Source organism: Desmodus rotundus, chromosome 1, assembly GCF_022682495.2.
Source record: "Desmodus rotundus isolate HL8 chromosome 1, HLdesRot8A.1, whole genome shotgun sequence".
NCBI classification, from domain to species: Eukaryota; Metazoa; Chordata; class Mammalia; order Chiroptera; family Phyllostomidae; genus Desmodus; species Desmodus rotundus.
Window position 1 is genome coordinate 99,057,602 of NC_071387.1, and position 27,546 is coordinate 99,085,147.

General features: G+C 46.9%; 1 protein-coding gene and 1 non-coding gene across 4 annotated transcripts in view; one reads left to right on the forward strand and one right to left on the reverse strand.

Moving 5' to 3' along the window:
- The window catches only part of IFT140 (intraflagellar transport 140), a 94,769-nt gene extending 68,618 nt beyond the window's left edge, over positions 1-26,151 (reverse strand). For 2 of the 3 annotated variants that reach the window (XM_024553169.4, XM_071221985.1), the window contains exons 1-9: positions 26,078-26,151; positions 21,682-21,858; positions 17,286-17,507; positions 9,295-9,416; positions 8,967-9,109; positions 6,804-6,979; positions 5,567-5,658; positions 4,929-5,035; positions 3,401-3,546 (exon numbers count right to left, since the gene is read on the reverse strand). In XM_024553169.4, coding sequence (XP_024408937.2) covers positions 3,401-3,546; positions 4,929-5,035; positions 5,567-5,658; positions 6,804-6,979; positions 8,967-9,109; positions 9,295-9,416; positions 17,286-17,507; positions 21,682-21,828 — 1,155 coding nt within the window. In that variant the 5' untranslated portion in view covers positions 21,829-21,858; positions 26,078-26,151. Of the gene's footprint in view, positions 1-3,400; positions 3,547-4,928; positions 5,036-5,566; positions 5,659-6,803; positions 6,980-8,966; positions 9,110-9,294; positions 9,417-17,285; positions 17,508-21,681; positions 21,859-25,570; positions 25,753-26,077 lie in introns of those variants that run through there. The other variant, XM_071221986.1, reaches the window with a different exon arrangement.
- On the forward strand, positions 21,139-21,260 carry LOC112298519 (small nucleolar RNA SNORA22). The gene has a single exon (XR_002974158.2). It is a non-coding gene; the product is annotated as a small nucleolar RNA SNORA22 (small nucleolar RNA).
- Positions 26,152-27,546: the final 1,395 nt, after the last annotated feature.

Consider the following 27,546-nt stretch of genomic DNA (forward strand, 5'->3'; position numbering starts at 1 on the left):
GAGACAGCCTGGGCGGTGCTCTGCGTAGGCTCCCTACAACCGGTATAGAAAAGAAGCGAGCCACCCCAGGCTGTGTTGACTCACTGAGAAAAAAGGTCAAGTGACAGAAGCGAGGCAAGGTGGGCTGCTGTTAGCCCACTGAAAGGTCAGAGCAAAGGGGGCCTTGGAGGCAGGTTCAGGGGCTTAGCCTGGGATGAGCTCCCACTGCCCACCGCTTCCGGGTTACAAGTCTTACGGAAACCCTTAGTTTAGGAGAGAAAAGTAAAGATGCATGTCTGGGAGGGAAGAAAGGTGTGGGCGTGCTCCAGGGAGAATCTACTTAGTATTTTTCTTATAAATGCCAGTTTTCTTCATGCCATTTATTCTAAGATATTACCAAAGATAATCCATAAATTAAAAAAATAGCTGTGTAAAGATTCCCTCCCCCCACAGAAAAGCAAAAAGAACAAAAACGGTTGCATGTCAAACTTCATATTAAAAAACAAAAACAATTATCACTGAGAATTGGGAAATGCAGTGTTTTAGAACTAAGATTTTCCTCCAATTCTAGTCTTGTTCTCCGTTGTCCAGTTGGAAGTAAGTCTTCATGTGCTCAAAGTTTTAATCTTTGCTTTGCAACTACTTTTATTACTTCAAAGCTGAGAAAGTTGTATTTTCTCCACAGATCTGATAATCTTCTATGCTATTTTTAGCCAGATATTCTGTCCTAATTTGTAAAATATTTAACTTGTTAATTCATCTATACACTATTTTTGTACATGGCCTGAGAGGAGGATCTGAAAGTCAGTCCCAAAATTGCTATAAGGTATCTCTAAACTATTTACTATGTAAGTTTTCCTTTCTAGAGTTGTATAGGATTAAGAAAACTTTAATGTAAGAGATTATCATAGAGTAGATCTGAGAGACAACTTCCAGGACAGCAGGGTGACAAGCCTGAGGACATAACAGGCATAACTGGTAAAAGCTACCAAAAAAACATCTAATTCTCCGGAAATTGGGCATAAAGCAAATGAAGAAACATTTATTCAAGAAAGCCTACTAATTCTGGTAAGAAGAGCAGAGTCTGTGGCACCTGAGCTACTCTGCCCCCTCCTGCTGTCCTCCAGCTCAGCCTAACTGAAGCTCCACCTGAGGGGACAAGATGGGCTCCCTCTCCTCCAGCTTCCAGCTGGGGGCTACGGCGTGCCTCTGGGAGGGGCTGAGCGCCAGCACTTCTCCTTCCCCTGGCACTGCGTTCTAGAGGCCAATTCCAGGTGAGTGGGGCAGACAGACAAGGGCTCCCTCCTTCCACCAGCCCCTGCCCACAGGCATGGTAGTCTGAGAAGACTGGGCCCCCACACCCTTGCCCCAGCTTGGTCACAGGGCAAACGCTCCACACTGGGAGAGGCAATCTGAGAAGACCAGAGGCTACTGCACCCAGCTCCATGCTCATAAAACAGGGGATCATTCGAGAGAACCTGGCCACTGTCCCCATTCCCAACCTCTGAAGAGCTAAGATTTTTTTCCCAAGGGAGAGGCTGTCCATGACATCAGAGAGCCTGAAGCACTCCCCAACGGAAGTGACTTCATTCAAACCATAACGCGGGTACATTCAAGCCTGAGGACACTCTTGTAAACAGTGGAGATGTTTTGGTGGGAAGCATTTAGAGGAGGCTGGTAGCTTTACAAGAATAGCAAGCTCAGCAGCAGGCCAGACGGTTGGCCAGAGGGCAGCAGGGACAGATACCTAGGAGGAGCCAAGGGATAATGACAACCCTCACACACAGAAGTCAAAGACCAACCCTGCCCAAATTTAACAGGACCTGACCGTGGAGCCATTGAGATCAGGGAAGAAACAGTCAAGGAGAGCCCCCCTAAAACCGCTAGTGTCCCGGGGGGTAAGTGTGCACACGCCCCAGGCTGGTCACTCTGAGTAACAACCTCAGAGGCGTCACACCAGAGGGGAAAGAGGTGTCACTTCGATGGTCCATCCAGCCACTCACTAAACATACAGGCAAACAGCAGCAACAAGCCACGGCGGTGAGTGGGACAGCAGGGTCAGTGTCCCAGACACCAGAGGGGAAAGAGGTGTCACTTCGATGGTCCATCCAGCCACTCACTAAACATACAGGCAAACAGCAGCAACAAGCCACGGCGGTGAGTGGGACAGCAGGGTCAGTGTCCCAGAGCTGACACAATATTTTAACTAAATGTCTAGTTTGAAACAAAAAATTGAGTGCCATGCAAAACAGACGAATATGCCTTACACACAAGGAAAATGGCAGGCGACAGGAACTGCCAGCAGAGGGCCCAGATGTTGGCCTTAAAGATGCCAGTGGAGCCATTAGAAATATATCCAAAGAACTAGAAGAAACTAGGCTTAAAGAAGGAAAGGAAGGTGTGATATAACGTCTCACCAAACAGAGACTATTGATAAAGACAAAAATTATAAATAAAAAAGAACCAAGTGCCCAGAATTAAAACATTATGTCAGAACAACAACTTGTACACCAACGTTCACAGCAGCATTATCCGTCACAGTCCAACAAAGGCACCACCCGCGTGTCTGTCAGTGGATGAAAGGAAGACAAAACACGATCTAGTCACACGGTGGACTATTAATCAGCCAAGAACAGGAGTCGAATGCGGACACATGCTGCAATATGGGTGAAACTTGAAAACATACTGCTCAGTGAAAGAACTCTCGTATTCACGCACACTGTGTGTGATTCCACTGAAGTGTCCAGAGTAGGCAAATCCACGAAGACAGAAAGCAGATTAGTGGGTGCACAGCGCTGGGGGAGGGGGAAGTGGAGAATGACTGCTAATGGGTATGAGATTTCTTTCTGGGGTGACGAAACTGTCCTAAAATTTATTGTGATAGTTGCAAAACTGCGAGTATACTAAAAACCATTTGCTATGTTATGTATCCCAATAAAGCTGTTTTTATTTTTATTTTATTTTGTTTAAAGATTTTATTTATTTATTTTTAGAGAGAGGGTAAGGGAGGGAGAAAGAGAGGGAGAGGAACATCAACGTGTGGTTGCCTCTCACGCACCCCCTACTGGGGACCTTGCCCACAACCCAGGCATGTGCCCTGACTGGGAATCGAACCAATGACCCTTTGGTTCGCAGGCTGGTGCTCAGTCCACTAAGCCACACCAGCCAGGGCCCAATAAAGCGGTTTTTAACATTAGATGAAAGATAGAGATACAGGGATGGGTAGATAGAGAAAACAGATATGCTCGTAGATTACTACAGATCCACAATCCCTTACTTGCAATTCTGAACTCCAAAAGGCCTTCATTTTTATATAGCCTTTTAAGTTGAATAACTTAAAAAAAATAGGTTCGAAGTCAATTACTTCCTCCACTTTTGCAGGGCACAAAAAAGTACATCTGATGCCTTGGCTGCATTGTACCTTCATCTGCGTGATGTCTCCTTCAAGCTCAGTAGGGGTTTGAAGGATCCACCTGTCTTTGCCCTCCACTCCTCGGCTGCTGTGGGGGCCTGGCACTTTTCTCCACATGGCTACTCGCCCTTTATTAGTACCCGCTGCCAGAAGACCTACAAGTAAAATCAGAGTTCACAGTTATTGACTTGAAAATGGATGGAAATAGCAGCAAGCTCCCTTCTCTGACTGCCGTCCTCTGTGAAATATCTGTCCATCAGCCCTGCGCCCAGCAACTCTCCAGGCCTCACTTGCTGTATCTTCCTGTGAAGGAACTGATGAGTACCTGGCGATACAGTGTGTCTGTGGGCTCATGCGCACACGTTGTTGGCGGGGGTGCTGGTGCTGGTTCTCTTTCTCCATGAGAGCAGACCCATCTGCCTGGTCAATCTGCTTCTTCAGTGCTGGAACAGCACTCAGCTCTCAGCAGGCACACAATAAATGCCACTCTAGCTCACTTCCTATTCTGTGTTCTCTGTGTGTGTAGACATACACACATACATACATACATTTACACACATTTATATACTAGTTCTGTCTGGAAAAAGTCTAGCCATTATGAGTATAGTGAGAACAGTTTGCAGGACATCGATGTAACCTGGCAGCCAAGGAGAGTGGACTGGGATGCACATGTGCGAACAAGGACGACTTCACTGTACTAGTCGGTGGGAGCAGTAGGTGCTCTTGAGTGAGCATGTGTACTGTGTGGCCATCGCATTCAATGTGTCTGAGCAAGTAAAACGACGAATGTGCATCAAATTTTGCATGAATCTTTAATGTTCCTCTGTGGAGACTATTCAGATGAATCAGAAGGCTGTAGCTATGGGCAACTGGTGACAGGCAGCTACATCATACAACATGCCTACTCACACATCACGTTTCATGCAGAGTTTTTTTGCGAAACATCAAATCACCCAGGTGACTCAGCCCCACTACAGCCCAGATTTGACGCCCTGCTACTTCTGGCTTTTCCCAAAACTAAAATCACCTTTGAAATGGAAGAGATTTCAGACCATCAGTGAGATTCAGGAAAATACAACAGGGCAGCTGATGGGGATTGGGAGAACTGTGTGAGGTCCCAAGGTGCCTACTTTGAAGGGGTCTGTGATGTCATTGTCCTGTGTACAATGTTTCTTGTATCTTATATGTTCTTCAATAAACGTCTCTATTTTTCATATTCCATGTCTGGATACCTTCTAGACAGACCTCGTACATTTCTAAATTTCCCCCCACTTTCTTTTCCTTGGGGTTTTGGGAGAGAATGGAGATCAATTGCATACAGACACACTGGCCACACTTTTGACCAAACTCTTGACCTTCATGAGGGATAAAAAGCTTTACTGTTACTTTCTGTCTTGACTGAGTTTATCCAAATAACTTGACACAGTTATAACTGAGTTACCAGTCTTTGAATAGCCACCATCACCATTTTGTAGCCAACAGAACAAAGCTGGAGGTTGGTTTTCTTTCTCCCTTATGCCAGCCCAAGAAATCTCACCTTTGATTTTACAGTAAGAAACACAGTTTATATTCTCTCCTTTTTCGAAACCAAACTTCTCTTCTGGACTCAGTACATAATTCTCTCCTTGTTCTAAATCCCAGAATCTACAAGAGAAAGAAGAAAGCCCACTAGGGGACTATGTCAGCGTCCTGCCCTTGGCTCTGAGGGGCTGGTCCAACTTGCAGAGTGAACTGTAAAAATCAGCGAAGTCATGGTTCTTTGGATTCTGATATGAAAGGCAGGCCATTATTACATTTAGATCTACTTGGTGCCCTGTTCATAATCAAAGGGAGCAGCTATTAATAAAAGAGGGTCCATGTGTGACATCGGGTCACAATGAGAACAAAGGAACTGCACCCAGAAGAACCCCCCATGTCACATGGAGCTACAGCAGTGAGAAGCAAGAGAACACATTATTCCATCTATACCAAAGCTCAGAAAAACAGGCAAAGGGAATCCACAGGCAGACGTCAGGGCAGTTCCACCCCGGCGCGAGGAGCAGGGATGCCTGCGGTCTCTGATGTGTTCTGTTCTTTGATCTCGGAGCTGTTACATGGGTGTGTCCAATTTGTGAAAATTACTCAGAATTCGAGACTGATTTTTGATCATGCAGTCACTGGGGTGTCAAATCTCACCTGAGGGCCGCTTCCCCGATGGCGGTCACCAGAAGGCTGCCGTCAATCAAAGCGATGTCTGCCCGGTGACCTGCTTTCCCACTCAACTTTACCTGAAAGATGAAAAACAACCTACAAGAAGCATGTCGCTTTGCCAAGACTGTGTGTCTCTGCTTGTGAGTCTGGAATCTCTAGTCTGCAGTGACTTCCTGGAGACTCACCAATGGAGGAAGTGCAGGGTGAATATGGACACTCGGAAAGGCACCCCTAGCTTTCCAGGATGCACAAGCCAAAGCTGACAATTACTCTTGCACATTAAATGGTTAATAATAGCAGCTGCCCAGCCCATGGCAGGTAGTGTGCACCAAGCTGAGACAAGTTCAGGCACCACTGTGCCCTCCAAGGCAGGTGTCACACTGTTTTGCAGAGAACAAACCTGCCCAGAGCCCACCAGCCAGTGAGTGGCTCAGGGGGATTTGAACTCAGGTCCACGTGATTCAGTGATCATGTTTCCAACTGCTGTTCTAGAGTACACATAAACGACCAAATGAACACGGGTTTATAAAAAATCAGTCCACTGCATAATCTTAAGTATCTTTAGGGAAAGTTCAGAGTTCTCCAAGGCATACGGATTCCTCTGGTATAAACCAAGAAATGAGCAGGAGGCAGCGATGAGCAGCATCTGACACAAGGACAAGCAGCGCCCTCCCGGCTGATGCTGTGAGGCACTTTCAAAGACAGAGAGGTGTGTCTCAGGAGCCACAGTGAGACCCCTGCTTCCCAAGCACAGTGACTATCATTTGCACCCTTATGTGAAACTATGTGCATGCGAGCCTCAGGGGCAGCCGTGAGAGAATGCAGGGGGGAAACATCCCCGAGGCTGTCCGTGGCAAGTGAGCCCTCGCCACGCCTCGTCTGCACATAGCCGGAAAGCAGGGCGATGTCCCTCCCTACACGATTCCACTGCGGAGGCTGAATGGGCTACTGCAAAGTGAGCGGTTATTCTGTCGCACCCAGTCTGCAGGCTGCCCGTTAACCAGTCACGGAGGGCACAGCCTTGACTCTCATCCTGTCTGTCCACTGACACCAGAAACACGTCCCTCACTCTCAGTTTCCCTCACCTTGAACTGAACGTTGTATAATAAACAGTGGTATTAAACAGTTCTGTCAGAGGCCCTGAAACAAATTTGCTAAGGAATTGGAAGGGGTGGTCACTCAGATCGGAAAAGCCCAGCCCGAGCCCTGCCCCTCCGTCCACCTTCATCACTTCTTCCGCTTCACCCTCAGGAGTCACCAAGTACAGGGACAGCAGCAGGTTCTCCGTGACCACCACCAGCGCCTCCCTCTTCTCGATGTAGAACAGCATTTGGATGGAGCTGTTTGTGGACGCCACCTGAGTGGTCTTGCCTTTCTCATCCACGTAGTGCACTGTCCCTGAGGGCAAAGGGGACAGTCACCAGGCAGCTTGACCCTCACCAGCACCATTTCTATCTACTTAGAGGCATTGTCAAAATAAACACCTTATTTTAAATATTTTAAATACATCTACACATGACCTCACAGGCCACCATCTCTGAAATAACCATGTCATTGGTTTAGTTCAGTCTTAATTCCTGCTGCCTCTGCCACCTCCACCTCCACCACCGCTAACCTCGGAGGATTCTAACATTCACACTGATGCTCCACACAACTCGGCTCAAAACTCTTTGGTAATCTTGGTCCCCTAACATGAGGTGTGCATCTATCACCCACGCCCCGAGGCTCTATTTGTGACCTCCTGTAGCCACCAGGCTCTGTCCCCTGTTCTGTGCATGGCTGCTTGGCCATTTTGCCCTGTCTAAGCCGCAGAGCCTCTCCAGCCTGGAACCGCTCCTTCTCCTGCCCACCTTGAGCATGCCAACCTCTTGCCGACCTCCTGCTTCCTTCCTTAGGCTTCTGAACACAGAGGGTGGAACCTCCTGCAAATTCTCAGGAATCCAATTCATTGCAGCTGCTCTCGGAAGCCTCCTCAACCTGCCTGGTCTCCTCTCATCTTAGTCCTAATGGATAACCTGAGAAGTCCCAGGTTCCCTGGAGGTGAACTGCAACAACAACGAGCACCTACGCAGCACATACTTGCGCAGGCTCTGTGTTAAGCACTTACAGGGGTATTAACTTCACTAGCGTTTCCAGCGGCAGTTACTCTTACTATCACTATGCCTGTTTTACGCATCAGGAAGCTGAGGCACACAGGTATAGGAAAGTTTGCCTTCAAAGCCCACGGCTACCAAGTGCGAGGAAGGACTGACACCCACTACACACCCCCTCTCAGTTGCCAACATCTTTTCCTTCACACATCTCTTTCCTACATCACCTTTTTTTTAAATTTATTAATTTTAGTGGGGGAGGAGACAGAGAGAGAAACATTGATTTGTTATCCATTTACTTATGCATTTATTGGTTGATTGTTATATGTGCCCTGACCAGGAATCAAACCTACAACCTTGTCACATTGGGACAATGCTCTAACCAACTGAGCATCCAGCCAGGGCCCCCGCATAATCTTTTCAACTCCCTCCCTAAGGGGCCTTTGCACTGGCATCTCCCCACTCTGCACCCCCAATACACGGGGTCCACTCCATGCCCCTTCTGGGACCCCCTCCAATTCCCTCAGCACTGTCTCTTTACCCCCTGAAATGGAAAGTATCTCAAAAGCCCCCAATCTCTTCCAGCTACCATCTGCTGTCTTCTTCCTGTCGTGGTGACACAGCTTCCTCAAACCTCATCACCTCTGTGTAAGCCTCGCTTCCTTGGCCTCTTTCTCACGGAAGACACACTTATGATGCCTGCTGTGAATGTTAAAGACTTTATCTTCCTCTCAGTTTCATATTGCATTTATCAGCTGCCACTGGGGCAGCCTGTCTCACTATTTACACTAAAGAGGAGTTGTGTTAAAATCAGGAGAGGCGGCACTGAATGTGGACCACCCACAAGGTGGGGTGGTGGCTGCAGGCTGGAAGAAAAACCCACCCATCCTGTGCATGCTCCATCCCCAGAGATAGCCAAGTATCTGGCACGTAAGAGGGGCTTCACAGTTATGCAGTGTACTGTGAATAAAAGGAGTGCGACAAAGGCATCTTTTCAAGAGTGTCAACGGGCCTGTGCTGCGCTCGCAGTAAGCGGTCAGGAGGTAACTGCTACAGGCAGCTTCCACGTGAAAACCCTTCAAATACAGGTAAGGCTCAGTCTGCCTCTGAGCGAGCCAGGTGACGCCATTCTTTGACACCGGAGAAATAACTGCACAAAGCTGCCGAATGTGTCACTCCAACACTGGCGCGTACACGGCTTGTTATTTTATGCAGAAACACCATCTATTTGTTTAAAATCCTTACTAGACACCCCTAAAATTCAGGGTCCCAGAATTTCAAACTAAGTTTCTTACCATCTATCAAGCTGACAAAGAATGACAGTCCCTCCTGAGATCCCATTTTCAAGAAACTTCCAAAGCCGCTTTTCCTCCAGTTAAACATGTCCAGGGCTTTCTCATCACCACTCACAGCTGCCTTTGCCAGCTGAACAAGGTCCCTGAAAGCAAACGTGACCGAGGAAGCCAGATTTCTTGCTGCTCCTCATAGGAAGGTGCTGTCATTACGGATGTGCTGAGAGTGGCTCATTGCTGTGACCCCTCCAGTGTCAGGAGGTGCCATAGCTCAGCCCACCCCCGCCCCCAAGGGTTTAAACTCAAGGCCACCCTGTAAGCTCATACTTACTCGCCAGGAGGAGGGAGCCGGAAGATGCAGTGAGTCAGGTGTTTTCCGTACTCCTGTTTCAGCAGGGGTGTCCCCTGTACTCGGCCCCTTTGATCCAACCGCCACAAGAGCAGGACACCGAGCTGGAAAATCCAACACCCCGTGCGGAGGAAACACATTCTTAGTGAGTGACAGGTGGGAGGCAAGACTTACACTGCAATAGAACTTGCACTTATTCCTTTTTTAAAAAAATAATAACAATACTACACGTGTACTGTGAAAAATACAAACAATTCCAAAGTGTTCAATGAAGGCCAGAAACTCTTCTTGGTGCCTCTAACCCTTACTATCTGGAGATAACCACCGTCACATTTTCAGTTGTTAAAACAAACTTTTAATTTTAAAATAGATTCAGATTTATGGAAAAGTTGTGAAAACGGTTCTGAGAAATCCCATACCCCCACCTATTATTAGAGTCTCTCCTATTATTAGATCTTATGTTGCAATTCTCAGAATAAGCCAATATTGGTACATTGTATGTACCAGTCTTCATTCACATTTCCTCAGTTCCTCCCTAATGCCCTCTTCCTGTCCCAGGGTCCCATCAGGACCCACGTGACATCTGCTCATCACGTCTCCTTTGGCTCCTCTCAGCTGACACCGTGTCTCAGTCTCTCCTGGTTTTGATGGTCTTGACCGTTGCGGGTCTATTAAGGGATTTTGTAGAACGTCCCTCCACTGAGACTTGTCCATTTTCCTCATCGTTGACTGGGGCTATGGGTTTGGGGAGAAGATCAAAGATATATAGGGCTCTTCACATCACATCAAATCAGGGGTCCATGCCATCGACACGATTATCTCTGTGATACGGACCCGATCTTCTGGCTGAGTCATGTTTGTAAGGCGTCTCCACTGCTCAGGTCTTCTTCCCTCCCCCTTTCCATTCTGTAACTCCCCAGGGGAGGGGGAGTTATGTCTCACCTCCTTGAGCACGGAGAATCTACATGAATAATTTAGGATTCTTCAGCACAGGAGATTCCCTTCTTCTTCACTATCATTTATTCAGTCATAGGTTTCTATCTGTATGGACCCACGGATACTTTTTTCTACTTTGGGATATAATCCAATACTACTCTTTTGCTTCAATTTTTCCAGCTTCAGCCATTGGGAGCTCTTTTGACTAGATCCACACTCGATCGTTGTGGGTTTGCAGGTACTTGCTTACTTCCTGTCACTACAGATTCTCTGGACTCACTGTCCTGCTCCAATCCCAGAATCAGCTATCAAGGAGCCCTGGTTCCTCATAGTGGAGGAAACCAATAGAATCCTGGATCTGGGCATTAGTTGCACTATGTGTTCAATTTCAAAACCATCAAAGTCTCAAATTAACAGCTTGTTTATTTCAAGGCAGCAGGGAGGAGACAACTCCCTGCAACGGGTCCAGGAGGCTCCACGACCAGGGATGAGAGCTAAGCTTTGCCAAACGGCAGTATTTCCATCTGAATCCGTCTGCAAAGGCCATTTGCTCTGATGCCCGGCACTTCTCAAGGCGTTTCCTGCTCAAGGTCGGTGAACATTTTGGCGCACAGTGCGCTCTTCCTCCCAGCCTGCGTTCAAACAGCACTGATTCCAATACCCCACATGCTGGGTAACACTGCTTTATTGTATATGGGAATATGATTTTCCAATAAGGCTGGCTTTAAAAGCAACTTACACAGTAAATCTCTAAGAAAAGTTATGTAAGATTGAAAACAGTAAATAACATCAGTACATACACATATATACAATATGAATAGTATATATCATCAAGCTAATTCTTTTTGACTTTTCCAGCTTTATGAAGAATAAAATCATTATTGGTTCCTTTGTACTTAGTAATTCTTTTTTTTTAAAGATTTTATTCACTTATTTTCAGAGAGAGGGGAAGGGAGGGAGAAAGAGAGAGAAATATCAATGTATGGTTGCCTCTCATGTGGCCCCCACTGGGGACCTGGCCCAGCAACCCAAGCATGTGCCCTGACTGGATATTGAACTGGCAACCCTTTGGTTTGCAGCCTGCGCTCAATCCACTGAGCCACACCAGCCAGGGCTGTATTTAGTAATTCTTTTCAAAATGATGCTTGCATAGTGAAAAAGACACGGCTGGAAAATGAAAATGTTTCCCTTCCCTGCCACCCAGCCTCCTCCCTGGAGAGCCATCCGGTGGGACCCCGTGTGTCTGATGGCGTTTTATGCGTACAAAACATCTGTAGAAATGTCTCTCTGCTCTGCCCTTCAAGTGCAATCATCCAGTGCTGATTTTTTTAACATAATAATTGACTTTATAGAGATCTTTGTTAGCACACAAAGCTTCTAACTGGCAATCCAACCAGGACATACGAGCGTGTCCAGGCTTCTGGGCTGTGTTTTCAGGAAGAAGTTGTGCGGAGCCCTCGTACCCCAGGAGCAGTGATCTCATGCCATCGTGCAGGCCTTGTTTTGACAGAAGGACACAAGCAGCCCAATACGGTCGCACGCTAAACTTCCACGAACTCCCAAGGTTGCGGTGAGTCAGACGTGCTTGGTCTCAGGTTCTGGCTAACGAACCTATTTCCTTCAGCTGGAAATGCAACACAAAGTTCGGATTGAGAGGCGAACTCTGAGATGTCCCATCTCCTTTGTGGCAGTCTTGTTCCCCATCCGATTCTAAACGTTTTTGCACCCCTCACTACTCCTGCAGGGCAATTCTTTGTGTTCAGAGCTTTTTCTTCACTGTCATTCCTTCCAAGTTACTTCATTCACGTAATTTTATGCAGCAAGGTTCTAAAAAAAAGTTACCCCTAATGTGAGAAATTAGTCCTATTTTTGAAGAGTGAGTTTAATGAATTGAGGAACTGATGTGAAGTTAAGAATGTTCTAGATGCAAATGTCAACATATCGCCAGTTCAAAGTACGGGCCATCCTTCCAGGTTTTCTAATAGTTTATCATGACAGTAAGAACTGACCTGCCCTTGGTCGTGTGTGAATTTACTGGATCCTACACTGGGCTCTGAGAAAGCACGTGGGCAAACAAGACCTCGTCTGTGTGACCAGGGCTCATTCTCCTCACTTCTTACTCACGTAACTGCTAATGGTTACTTCACAGAACATCTGCCCAGTGTCCCTTTTCTAGGGACCTCCCTACCTCCCTGGCCGCCGCTGACTACTGCACATGTGGGCACTTGACCTGGGCTGAATTTGAGAGAGGAGGAGGAGGGACAGGTCTCTGGATGGGAGCTGAAACTAGAGCAGGTGGTTTCCCTCGTTCTCATCAGCTAGAGATGGATCTAATGGGTCAGAGAGAGAGAACTGCGGTAGGACAGTCCATGGAAAAGCTCAGAGCCGGCAGACAGGTGGGTCTGTCAGCACCTCCCTCTTGGTTCCAGACAGTCCTGAAGTCAGCTGTGCTCCGGTCGCTAGAGGCCCTGGGAGACTGATGGCCTCAGATTCAGTGCATCTTCTGGCTTCTGCTAGTCTGGGTTTGTTTCACTGGTAACCACCCTAACTAAAGGAAGCTCTTTGGTGGAAGAGCTGAGAAGACCCTCAGCCACGCCTGGGCACTCAGCGGTACAGCATTCCAAGTGCTTATTCGTTTATTATTACTTCTCTTCCTAGTTGAGCCCATTATTAAATTAAGACCAGCATAGTCTAGATTTTCTTAGAAGGATTAGATATTTCTGTTCTTAAATATTTTGACCCTTAGGACTTGCTCAGAACATATCTGAGTTTAGTTTCACGCCTGAGTTAATCTGCTTTGTTGATTGTTATACAATACAGTCAAATGCGAACAATGAAATTCAATGATCTTGAATCCCTTTACTCTCACAGGGGATTTGCAGGGCATTCCGCAGCAGGAAGGAGGAAAAGATCACCAAGGGAGTCAGAATCTGGGCAATGTCATTAGGTGGGAATTGAATAGAAAAACAGAAGAAAAATCAACCAGAGAAAAAGAACTGACAAAAGAATGGGTGACTGATAAGACTAGAACAGAAAATGTCAATGGTCCTTGTGATATTCCTCGTCAATAGCAAGAGAAATGCAAACCAGATGACAAAATTTTGAATCTGGACACAACACTTTGTGAGAAAGCACGTGCTGGTGGTTTGGTGTGAACTGATACACGTCCCATGGTGGGGTGTTTGGGAGCACCCACCAAACCACGAACACACATGCCCTAAGACTCGGCCACCCCACTTCTAGGAATTTCTCTAAACTCCACATGTGTGAAATGACAAAAGCACGAGGTTCGCCACTGCGTCATTCTCTGTTTAGCGAGACTGGAAACCACTGAAATGTGTCTCAGCAGGGGCTGGTGAGGTAAATCGCAGTACATTCATATACAGGACAGGATAAAAGAGAAGGAAGCTCACTGTGTACCAACATGGAGCGATCTGCAAGACACAGCGTAAAATGAAAGGGGCAGGGACAGAACAGAAGCGTGCACTATTGCTTACGTGAGAGGACAATAAGGAGGCAGGATCCTCTGTGTGATATCTCCACCCAAATGTGTTTAATCTAAAGAGAAAAGCAAACAAATCTAAACTGAGGGATATTCTACACAGTAACTAGTCTGGACTCCTAAAAAGGTCAATGTCATGAAAGATCAAAAAAGAAAACAAGAGAGAGAAGCCTGGAGAACTGTCCTTGATTGAAGGGGACTACAGAGAAATGACAGCCAAACCCAATGCATGGCCTTGCCTGGATTCTGGATAGGACAAAGTTAGCTATAAAGGACATTCCTGGGACGACTGGGAAACCTGTCACGGGGGCTGCACACTGGGTGCTAGTGCTGCATCACTGTTCACTCTCCTGAGTTAACTACACACGGGTGTAGTGCGGTTATGTAGGAGAATGTCCTCATTCCTAGGGACCAGTGCCTCAGTATCTAGGGGTGGGTGAACTACGAGATCCGTGACAAACTCTCAAATAATCAGCGAAAATATATACACAAAGAGAGAGAGCACATGTGTCAAACTGTTAATAACTAGTGAATTTATGTAAAAGGTATACAGGTGTTCCTTGTACTCTTAATTCCTCTAAAATTTGAAATATTGCAAAACAGGCAACTGGGGAGAGAATGCATTTTTACGTGCCTGTGTGTACCTGCAGAGACTCTGGAGGGACTTCGAGAAGCTGTGGATGCCAGAGAGTAGAGAGGGGAAGCTGACGGGCGTGGGTGGAGAGACTTTTCAGGTACATACCATTTCTCGCCCTTTGAATTTTGAACCATGTAAGTGTATTACCTGAAACATGTAATAAATGAACACACTGTACAATTTCTGCTGTACATTTGTGAATGAAATTAGGTCTAGACCAGGGTTTCTCAACCTGAGCACTGTTGACATTTTGTGTGGAATAATTCCCTATTGTGGGGTCTGTCCTGGCTTTGTAGGTGGTTCAGCAGTATCTCTGGCCCTCCCCCACTGTCCTGAGGGGCAAGTCAAGCAGGTTAAAAACCCCTGAGCTAGACAATCAGGATCAGGGACTCCTAGGCAATGAACGAGTATGCTCAGGGAAGCTGGTAATGTAGTGGTGCCATAAAAGTGACAGTACCTGAGTCACTCACCCCATCTTTATGAATATACTTACCTAGAAAAGTTCATTTTAAAAATGATAGACATCACGGACTTCCGGCCAAGATGGAGGCATAGGTAGACACACTGTGCCTCCTCGCACAACCAAAAGAAGGACAACGACAAATTTAAAAACAAAAAACAACCATAACTGACAGAAAATCAAACTGTATGGCAGTCCAACAACCAAGGAGTTAAAGAAGAAACATTCATCCAGACCGGCAGGAGAGGTGGAGGTGGACAGCTGGTCAGAGAGGACTCGTGGCAAGGCAGCAGCTGGAGGACCAGGCGAGGCGGTGGCTCGCAGACTGGGCAGTGCCACATTTGTGTGCAGATAAACTGGGAGGAACAACTGGGGAGCGAGACAGACCACGTGCAACCCAGGGCTCCAGCTTGGGGAAATAAAGCCTCAAACCTCTGACTGAAAACTCCTGTGGGGGTTGAGGCGGCAGCAGGTGAAACTCCCAGCCTCTCAGGAGAGTTCACTGGAGAGACCCACAGGGGCCTAGAACGTACACAAGCCCACCCACCTGGGAATGACCACCAGAAGGGCCCAATTTGATTGTGGGTAGCCGGGGAAGTGACTGAAAACTGGCAGAGAGTGGAGCAAGCAGCATTGTTCCCTCTGGGACCCCTCCCCCATATACAGCGTCACAACTCAAGGACAAGGGTTGCCCTGCCCTGGCGAACATCTAAGGCTCCGCCCCTTACTACCTAACAGGCAAGCCGAGGAAAAAAAAAAAAAAGGCCCAAATGAAAGAACAGTTCAAAGCTCCAGAAAAAATACAACTAAGCGACAAAGGGATAGCCAACCTATCAGATGCACAGTTCAAAACACTGGTTATCAGGATGCTCCAGGAACTCACTGAGTACTTCAACAGCATAAAAAAGACCCAGGCAGCAATGAAGGTTGCATTATGTGAAATAAAGGAAAATGTACAGGGAACCAACAGTGAAGGGAAGGAAACTGGGACTCAAATCAACAGTGTGGACCAGAAGGAAGAAATAAACATTCAGCCAGAACAGAATGAAGAAACAAGAATTCAAAAAATAAGAAGAGGCTTAGGAACCTCCAGGACATCTTTAAACATTCCAACATCTAAATCATAGGAGAGCCAGAAGGAGAACAGGAAGACCAAGAAATAGAAAACTTATTTGAAAACATAATGAAGGAGAACTTCCCCAATCTGGCAAAGGAAATAGACTTTCAGGAAGTCCAGGAAGCTCAGAGAGTCCCAAAGAGGTTGGACCCAAGGAAGCACACATCAAAGCACATCATAATCACGTTAGCCAAGATTAAAGATAAGGAATCTTAAAAGTAGCAAGAGAAAAGGAGACAGTTACCTACAAAGGAGTTCCCATAAGACTGTCAGCTGTTTTCTCAAAAGAAACCTTGCAGCCAAGAAGGGGATGGCAAGAAGTATTCCAAGTCATGAAAGGCAAGGACCTACATCCAAGATTACTGTGTCCAGCAAAGCTATCATTTAGAATGGAAGGGCAAATAAAGTGCTTCCCAGACAAGGTCAAGTTAAAGGAGTTCATCATCACCAAGCCCTTATTATATGAAATGATGAAGTGACTTATCTAAGAAAAAGAAGATAAAAAATATGAACAGTAAAAGGACAACAAACTCAGTTATTAACAACCAAACCTAAAAACAAACTAAGCAAACAACTAGAACAGGAACAGAATCACAGAAATGGAGATCACATGGAGGGTTATCAATAGGGGAGTGGGAGGGGGAGAGAGGGGGAAAAGGTACAGAGAATAAGCAGCATAAATGGTAGGTAGAAAATAGACAGGGGGAGGATAAGAATCATATAGGAAATGTAGAAGCCAAAAATCATATGTGTACGACCCATGGACATGAACTAAAGTGGGGGAATGTGGGTGGGAGGGGGTGTGCAGGGCAGAGGGGAATAAAGGGGGGGAATGGGACAAGTGTAATAGCCTAATCCATAAAATACATTAAAAAAAAGAAGTACAAATTGGTAGTTACAGAATAGTCATGGGGATGTAATGTACAGCATAGGGAATACAGTAGACAAAGAACATATACGCAGGACCCATGGACATGGGCAACAGTGTGTTGATTGCCTGAGGAGAGGCATCTGGGTCATGGAGGGCAAAAGGGGAAAAGTTGGGACAATTGTAACAGCCTAAACAATAAAATATAATGTAAAAAAATAAAAATAAAAATAAGAATGATAGACCTCCCATAGAGTGGGACGGTAGAATAAATTTTCAAACCTTGCTCCCAACATAAAACAAAATCCGCCATGACACCTGACAAGATCAACTGAATTTGGCAAGCACACATTTCAAATGATTTGGTCTTTAACACCTTTCCCAGTGTGTCCCCAAGGGTACAAACAAGGAAATGTTGAGATCCCAAACCAGTGTCACCAGGTGTCTGCTTACCCTGTCCCCCGACAGGAGGCAGTTTCCGTTGGTGCTCCAACTGAGGACAGTGATGTCTGCGGTGTGCGCTGGGGGGACCGCATGCTGCTCCTTGTCCTGCTTATTAAACATAATCACTTCTCCGGTCTCCCATCCCACAGCCAGTACCAGCCGCGTCGGGTGCCAGCACACAGAAGTGACCTGGTATGACCTCTCAATGTGTGTATCAGGCACACGCTCACCCTGTGACAGACAAGAGGTGAATCCCGTATTACAGAGAGTGGCAGCTGCGCAAAGCATTTCTGGGTAATCAATGGAATGGACACCAGCTACAAGACATAAAGAGCTGTTTATTAAGGAACTGTTTTATCTGATTTTCATAGAAACACCACTCTTACCCCAGCTGAGCTATGAAAGCATAAGATTAACACTACAGACCATACTGACCAGTGTATCAAGGAGTATGACGTACTCTCAGCTGCTCAGTGGCTACTCTCAGCTGCTAGTGTTTTAATGAATTCCAATAAAACTTTATTTAAAAACCAGTGGGAGGGCAGGTGAAGTTTGTTGACCCAAGGTTCTCAAAGTGCGGTCAGATGACTCCCAAAGCCTTTCAGGGTCTGCACGGCCAGTTATTTTCAGAATGACACTCAGGAGTTATTTGCCCAGTTACTTCCATTTTCTCACCAGTGTACGGTGGGGTTTCCCAGAGGCTCTGTGATGCCTGATGACGTTATGGCTCTGATAGCTAATGGGATACACACTTGCATGCTCTTGAACTTCCTACATTTTCTAAGGAAAACAGGTCTAGGACATAAACATGTGTGTTTTCAGAGATTGATTTCATTCGTTCGCAGTACTCCTACCAGACTCTTTCTAGTAATCTCGTTAAGCCTGCTACACCTGTGACCTCATTATCATCTAATAACTGTTTAGAAACCCTAAAGTCCCCCTTGTACCAATTGGAAACACAAGAAGTGTGCTTTGCTTTGTAATACTGTTTTTAAATTTTCTAAATTTTAAAATTTTTTCTGAAATTGCTATTATTTTGGAATTTAATATTTATTCTAAAGAAAATTTTATACTACATATCGGAGAGTTCTCTGACTCCTAGAAGGGAGGAACCTACTCCAAAGAAGCTGGGCGACACTGCGCTGGATGCTGGGGCTGGACAAACACGAGAGCAGATGGGGGCCCTGGCTGAGCTTCCATCTGTGGAAGGGCGAGAGAGTGACAAGTGTCACAGATGAGACCTCCAGCGACGAGGCAGGTGAGACACCAAGAGGTTCTGCCCTAGTGTGGGGGGCGGTAGGGAAGGACTTCCTCAGGAAGTGTCACTGAGCCACTTTCATCTGGAGGACTGATGTAGTAATCAAGCAAACAGATGAAGGGGGGCCCCCTTGTGCAGAGGGCACGGCATGTGCAGTGCTGGGAGGCCCCGGGAGGCCAGACGCGTGTGTAGCACAGAAGGAGGAGCGCCATGTGAGGCACGAGAGCCAGGCCTTGGGGCACTGGGGGCCACATCGGGCATTTCCGTCCTCGCCCAAAGAGCAATTTGGTGGTGGGGAAGGGGGAATAGTGGCAGATTGCAGATATGAGTCCAAAAGACGGCTCTGCCCGGTGTGGGGAAAGGGGATGGGGAGGACGCTCAGGACACAGGTGCTGTGGTGAGCAAACTGTGCTTAGTTTGCCAGAGGCTCCGGGGTAAACCAGGAGAACTGGGCCATGGATTATAAGGCGGGGAGGAAGTATCACCACCATTCCCAGGTCCCTGTCCTGGGCATCAAGATGGAGAACACTCGGCCTCCAAAGGTAAGTGTGGGGCAGAGGACAGTGGGGCAAAGTTCAGTTTGGTTTGGCCTTGTGAAGTTTGAGGTCTGTGTCAAACATCCAGATGTCCTGAGGACCGCTGGATTTCTAAGTCCGTATTTCAGGGGTTCCTTGTAGGCTGGAGATACAGGTTTCTAAGTCGTTCATGGATAGACAGTGACAGTCACAGGAGGAGGGAGGAAACAGAGGGAGAGGCGGTCTAGACAAGCTCCAGGCATGCCCACAATATTGGCGGGTTGGGATGAGAGAGAGGCTAGATGAAGGCGGCAGGGTAAAGGAAAGCCCCTGCAAGTTCCACGGCGTGTTTCCCACAGAACTTCACAAGAGTGTGGAGCAGTGTGGAGGAGGGACATAAGACAGGACCCCAAAGCACGCAGAGCTATGCAGACATCGCTGCTGACTCTGGCTGCTTGGGTGAAGTATCTGGGTTGGCGGTGAGACTGCACAGGGCTGAGAAGTAGGCGGGAAGGGAAATCTGATTTTCTAGGTGAAGCATGAGGTGTGTTGTGCACTGAGAATTTTGGTGGGGGGTATTGAAAGTTTGAGGAGCACCTAGAAAATTTGTGCTCTGGGTTTGTAACAGGGTGCAGCCAAGGGGGGCCCCAAATAGGGATTTGTAATGGGGTCCAAACTCAGGGTGTTCAGGAAATATTAGAGAAAAATATATATATGATGTCCTCACCCCAACCAGTATGAGCTTGAGGATGGGACACACGGAGCAGGGCCATTGAGAGCTGTTTTGTACAACAACAGTTGTGCAGCTAACCCCTGGCATGGTCATTTAACATATCTATAACCTTTAACTGGTTTCATGGATATGTTAAATAGCTGTGGCCAGGCTTTGAGACAGGGGGATGGGAGTGATTTCTACCCGGGATGTAACTGGGAAGCAACTCCCTCTGGTTACAGCGCCTGAGTGAGAGCTTGGAGATGATTGGCTCCACGCCACGAGGCCACACCTGCCCAGACTTACTATGGCAGCCCAGTAAAGCTGGAAGAATACGGGGATGCTGGAGGAGTCAGAAATGGGGCTGCAGAGGAAGATTGGCTTGGGGATATAAACCCAAGGCAGCAGCCCTACCAGAGAGGACCATGCAGCTTTGGCAGAATGGGGACCCCACAGCTTGGACAAGAGTCAGGACCACATGGCTTTGGGGTGCTCCCTTTTGCCACATGACTTAGGCAGTAGGAGAGACTTTGCCTGGAAGAAAAGGGGAGAAAGGACTCCTGCTGGTGGGCCATGAGAAGGTGCCACATGGCTCTGGATTAACTGGAGATCACAGCGGCGACACAGGTGATGGTGCCGGAACCGAGGGGCTGCCTGAACCACGGACTTCTACTTCTTTCCCTGAGATCCGGTGCCCCGGAGGGCAGAGGGAAAAGGAAGGACTGTGTGCGTCTGTGGGTATTCTAAAGAACTTCAGTATTTTAATGAAGACATTAAGTCATTACTCTAAGTCTGTGTAACTTTTAAATAAATAATTCCTTTCCTTTTCACCAATCCCTGGCATTGAGAGACGTCTTTCCTCAGGTGGCGGGCAAGGCGAACCTAGTAGGTGGGGGGGAACCCTCGGAGAAAAAGGGGGGGTCCTTTTGGTAATAGTATATCATTCACCACCTCCCCAGGTCTGTTCTGTAACAGGATGAATTGTGAAAATTCCCACAAAGATGTGCTGAAGTCCCAACAACTGTTACTTGCAATATGCCCTTACTTAAAACCAGGACCTTTGCAGAGGGTCCAGTTTAGATAAAGTCATTAGGGTGGGCCTAACCCAGTATGCCTGTGTCCTTAATAGAAGAGGAGACACGCAGAGGAGACAACCCTACGATGACAGGGGAAGAGACTGGAGTGGTGCAGGGACAAACCAAGGACACCAGAACTGCTAGTGACCAGAAGCAAAGACAAACCTGGAAGATCCTCCCGCTAGCCTTCAGAGAGTGAGGCCCTGCCCACTCCCTCATTTCAGACACCTGACCTCAAAAACTGGGAAAGAATACATTTCGGTTGTTTTAAGCTACCCAGTTTGCTGTCATTTGTGATGGCATCTACAGAAAACTAATACTTTTAAATGGCTAACACTCTGTGCTAGAGTAATGTCTGTCCTTTTCCTCTGCATTGAAAGGACTATTTATCCTTTTTAATGTATTCAGAAAGTCAGCACATTATGAAATAAATAAATAAATAAATGGCTAACGTGAGCTGCCAGGAGGCTTGATCAGGATGGACAGACGATGCCAAGGGGCCACTTCTGGTCAGTGATTGTGAACTGACTGTAGATTCTGTCTTAAACATTTCTAAATATGTCCCCAAACCTAAACTGCAGAGGTAAAAGAATCATCCACATAATAAGGCTTTTATAATAGTGGGAGTTAAGACCTCAGAGAGAACTCACACACACACACACACACACGTACATCATACCCCACACACATCCTACACACCGCCATCTCCCTGCCCCACTCACCTACACCCCAAACCATAACCCTTACGCCCCCTCCCCTCCCCCATACACACACACACACACAGAATAAAAGAGAAGAGAGCCAGAAGCTAACGAAGTCACAGTCTTTGCTTCTTGGTACTTACTTGCTCCAGGTATATATCCACGCTGCCTCCTGAGGTTGCACCCATGGCGGCGACTGCCAGGAATGGATGAACAGGGTGCCAGCTGATGTGGGAAGGAGACCCAGCTGAGTCTGGGGCTTCTATTCGGTAGTCAACGTAGAGGGCCATGATGAAACTCAGACTAGTCAGGGCTGAAACCTGCAGGGGAAAACCACCAAGCCCTTTGGTTTTGGACAAAACGACTGTGTACAGAATGAGGAAAGAAAAGCATCACAAACCTGTATTCGTAAGACATTCAGCAACTTATAAATGCCGCTTCATATTGATTTCAGGCAATTTCATGTGGAAAAGGTTGTGAACAGGAAAAAACGTGCAATTAAAAGCAAGGGATCGGACTTGCAATGATCCAGAGCGTGAAGGAAAACAGTAAAACTTCTTGCCATCAAAACAGCAGAGAAAAGCCCTGCCGCCTGGACTAAGTAATCCTCGATGATTTTTACTCCAATCGTAATAAGGACAATTTATATTTCTATAGTCCCCTTTAAGAAAAACATTTTCAGCCCTGGCTGGTGTGGCTCAGTGGATTGAGTGCAGGCCTGCAAACCAGGGGGGTCGCTGGTTTGATTCTCAGTCAGGGCGCATGCCTGGGTTGTGGGCCAGGTCCCCAGTGGGGGGCATGAGAGAGGCAACCACACATTGATGTTTCTCTCCCTCTCTTTCTCCCTCCCTTCCTCTCTCTAAAATAAATCTTTTTTTTTGAAAAAAGAAAAACATTTTCAAATGAAATGAAAGCAAACTGTTTCACTGAAGAGAATGCATACACAGAAAAACCTAGCACTCAATTTCTGAGAAAGCTTGAAAACCAAGGCTCTCTTCACCTCCGACTCTCAGGCTGTAGAAGGCAAAAGGGTCCCTCTGTCAGAGTCAAGAAAACGAACCCACAGCAACTGCAGAGAAGTTGAACTTCATTAGTTACAGGAAGTTAACTTCCTTCTTTCTTTCCTTCCCTCCTTCCATCCCACCCTCTCTCCTTTCCTTCCTTTCGTTCCTGGAAAATATGTGTATACTGTACCTTCGGGGGTGGGGGTTGGATGGTGAATGAAATGGTAGTCTGACTTCTGCCTAATTTTCCATACCCCTGGATCAGTCTGGGGAAGTAATTAGTAGAGAACAGAGTATGTGTAGGGTGACTTCATACCCATTATGATGGCTGTTATTAGAAAAATAGAAAATAAGAAGTATTGGAGGGGGTGTGGAGAAATTGGAACACGTGGACATGAAAAAGATTGCAGCTGCTATTGGAAAGCAATACGGTGATTCCTTAAACATTAAACATGGGATTTCTACATGATTCAGCAATTCCAGTTCCAAAGAACTGAGAAAAGCAGGGACTTGAAAAGGTATCTGTACAAAATATACGTAGCAGCATTATGCACAGTAGCCAATCCAGATGCCTATCAACGGATGAAGGAACAAAATGCGGTGTTGTATATTCATGTAATGGAATATTATTCAGCTTTTAAAAGGAATGAAATTTTGCCCTGGCTGATGTGGCTCAGTTGGTTGGAGCATCGTCCCACAAACTGAAAGGTCATTGGTTCTATTCCTGGTCGGGGCACATGCCGAGGTTGTGGGTTCAATCCCCGGTAGGGATGCATACGAGAAGCAACCAACTGATGTCTCTCTCCCTCTCTCTCTCCCTCCCTTCCCCTCTCTCTAAAATCAATAAGCATGTCCTTGGGTAAGGATAACGAAAAGGAATGAAATTCTGACACATTACAGCACGCATGAACCTAGAAGACATTATGCTGAGTGAAATAAGCCACACACAAAAGCACAAATAATGTACTTGCCTGATTCTACTTATATGAGGTACCCACAATAGTCAAATTCGGAGAGTAGATTGGTGCCTGATGGGGCTGGGGGGGGCGGTTGTTTAATGTACATAGGGTTTCGGTTGGGGAAGATGAAAGAAGTTCTAGAGATGATGGTGGTGATGGTTGTCCAAGATGAATGTACTTAATGCCATTGAACTTTATACTTAAAATGCTTAAAATGATAAATTTTGTATTATGCATTTTTAGCCACAATAAAAAAAGTGCAAAAAAATTATTCAACACCTGCAACATTCTATCACTCTATCATGGTAGCGGATGGACTATGCTATTGGCTGAGTAATAAAATAATTGTATCGGAGGAAGTTGCAAAAGCCCGGTTTGGATTCAGAGAAGGAAATTCCTTCAGAGAAGCTGGAAAGCACGTGGATACAAATGAACAGTCACATTTCAAATGTTTGCCTTCTTCTTCTTGAGTACATACCCTGAACACTAAACAAAGGCACAATTTTCGAAGTTGTGCTCTTACCACCACAAACTGCCCCGCACCCATTCAGGGATCCTGTGGGAGCAGCCAGGCACTGGCTGGAGGAGCAGTGGGGTTGTGGGAACTGGAGCCAGGGGAAGGACAGGATCTACGGGTCTCCTGCACACACACACACATCACTTAGGGCAGGGGTCCCCAGTCCCTGGGCCACAGACCAGTACTGGTCTATGGCTTGTTAGGAACCAGGAGGCAAGCGAAGCTTGCCTGAGCTCGTCCCCTGTCTTCGTCCCCTCTCCCTCACACCCCTGTCTTCCATGAAACTGGTCCCTGGTGCCGGAAAGGTTGGGACCACTGACTTAGGGGACACCTACATTAGTCAGGGCTCCCATTTCTTTGAGTACAAAGTCCCATGCAAAACCCCAAACAAAGCCATTAAAAATGAAAACACACTAGACAAACACCTGGTGAAGTGGGTTTTAACATGTTGCAGCCAACCAAGTGTCTAAATTCGGGACTATGGGAAATTCATATTCATATTTAACAAGTTTACCTTGTGAAAATATTCCTCCACAAAATGAGAAATGTTACCTAATTTGTTGTAATGATGGAGAAAAAATTATTATAGCACTTGAAATATTTAAACCTGATTTTCTCTGTATTTTTTACTTCAAACATCGCTTTGTAATAAGCATGTATGCTGACACATCTTTCCCTTACTTATTTCCTCCCGCCTGAGGCTTTTCCAGAGGCTCTCTTCCCCACACCCCCCCCTCCTCGGGGTGCAGGGAGCTCTTGGACTTAACGTCCGGGTTGTTTGGTGCTTCTCCCCAGTGTCACCATAGAACCCCGTACTTCTCCCTCGCTGCATGTGTACTTGATCCACCACCCTCCACTCCCTACCAGATCATCTGCCCCACAGGGTGGGAGACTGCTGGACCATCTTCAGGCCCCAGCACAATGCCTTGCATAGAACAGGCCCCCAATAAGACATGAAGATAATTTTTAGCAAGGAAAGATGTTCTTAATGTTCTATTAGCTGTAAAAAAAAAAAAAAAAAAAAAAAAAAAAGGTTACAGGCCAGGGAGAATGAGTCCCTTTTTATACAATGTATGATTATCATTACACCTGAATTTTAACATTTTCCTACAGTGAATAAGTATCACCTGCATAATTACAAAAGTAAAGTTACCAGAGTAAACCGAAGGAGAAATGACGGAAAAAATCATTACCAATAACAACTACTAATGGCATCAGTTCAGAAACAAGTTAACTTCTTTCCTTAAAACAAACTCAGGGTCACTGGAACATTAAAAGCATTTGGTAAATATATAAAAACTTTGGGGGAAAGAAAAAAGTTTCATTTGTTCTAATCAATTTACTCCTCTTGGCTCCAATCATCCATCTCCACCTCCTGTATTAAAGCAACTTTTGGGAATCATTCGACTGAAGGGTTCGCCGGTACTAAGGCTCATTTAAGTTGCTTTACTGTTTGGAAATGTTGCACAAGGCAATCGGAAGGAATTGGAGAAACGGGCTGAGCGGACAGGGGTGGAGGTCTGGCCCTAGTGGCCACTTCGTAAAGTCTCACCCTCCAGGCTACAGGAACCAGGCCTGGGGACAGGCGGGGTCGGAGCTACATCTCTTGTACAGGAAGGAAAGCCATCGCTGGTTGGGACGGTGTGGCTGGGAGAAAGGTGGTTGCTTAGTTTCTCCCCGCCCTGAGATACCGAGCGCTGTGCCAGCGTCCCCCACCAATCTACCCGGTCAGCTCCCCCGAGGTTCGCACGACCATGCGGCCCTCAGTAAGACCTGAACTGCGCCTGAGGTGGCCGTCGCTTCACAGCCTTGACCCGCTGGGGGCCGCTGGAGATCCGCCAAGACCGGATTTCCGGAAGAAATAACTTGGGAGGCCGCTGGACCTGGTCTTGCGCCTGGTCGTAGCCCTCCTCCCGGCCCCACAGCCGCGGCACCACCCGAGCCCCGCCTCGACCCCGTTTCGTCGTCGCCATCCTCCAGGCTCCCGGCCCCCTGACCTCTCACTTCCCCGACCCCTCACCCTCGGCCCGCAGGTACCCTCTCCTTAGGCTGCTCTCACCTCCCCAGGGCCACAGCGCCGCTGTGCGTTGCCGGGACAACGGCTGCTGCCCGAAAGCGGAAACAGCCGAGGTGAGCCAGACGGACGCCGAGGCTCTCCGAAGCTCCACGAGAGGCCGGAAAGAGCCGAAAACGATCGGGAACGTTCGTGCGGCTCGGAGGACTAGATTTCCCCGGCCGGTTCCCTCCCGCAGCGAGCTCCATGTTCTCGCGGGACAGTTTTTCCCCATCCCAGCGTTGGTCAGTAATCAACGCTAGCTTGGAAAAGTGGGCTAAAAGGCCTGAGGATGCCGTTCTTCGCAGAGCAGGGAACTGGCGAAATTCTAGGGGTGACGGCGTTGCAGTCCGTCGGGACCTGCTGCGGTAGTTACACCTTTCCAACCGCGTCAGTCAGTCGGAGGGGTCGAGGAAGGCCGCAGAGACTGTGGGGGGAAAACGAACGCCATCTTCTTCAAGAGTACTTTCTTGTTAAACTTAATTGCTAGGTCTTCTGTACCCAAGACCGTTTCTAGGCTCTGCTTTGTCTGATCTCAAGGAAGAGGTGGTGGTTCAAGAGTATTTCTGAGAAAAGGCAATTGATTCGACATACTTCCTTGAAGTTACTAGATAATTGATCACATGTATTCAATGTTTGGGGGGCCATAAGGATGTCTTTGGCGAGAAAATGCTAGCCAGCTACACGGGTTCATCCCATCCATTAGAAACCAACCTGATTTGTGGGGGCACGCTGCATTCCGAAAGGCGTTAACAGCGTGCGCTCTGATCTTAACGGTCAGGGGTAAACTAACTTCGAAAAACAAAGCAATGTCAGTTCATTAAAAAAAAAGTTACTAGAGCAAAAAGGTCTACATTGTTAAACAACTGAAAAGACTTAAGAGGAAAATAGACACCACTGGATGAGTCGAGACAGGAGCCTACAAGGAAGATGGTTTTTAAGGGATAAATTTGACTTGTAATATCGTGTAAACTTAAGGTATACAGTGATGTTGTTTCGATACATTTATATGTTGTAATGTGATTGTCCATATAGTTTATTTATCACATTATTAACTGTAGTACAGCCAAGTCTGTATTCATTATACTGTGCATTTGATCTCTATGGCTTATTTACTACTCCCTACCAAGTTTGCATTCCTTAAACATCATCACTCTTAACCCGCCCCCCCACACACATAAATACTAGAATGAAGGAAAAGGGCCTAAGTGCTTAGCACCATCCACTACGCCCAAAGTCTTCAAAAGCACACGCTCAATCCAAGGAGGCGTGCGTTTATGAGCCTCAGTTACACTTCCATACTTTTTCTTTCGCGCCCGATTCAACACTCGGAGCTGAGGCGGTGTTTTCTTCTCACGCATCCGTCATACAGTCCCGACCAATCACAGCCAGGGCCCTGACTCTATTGGCTGTCGACCCACCAATCCGGAGAGACGCACCAACCGCAAAGTCGCGAGGCGGTGTCACAACATTAC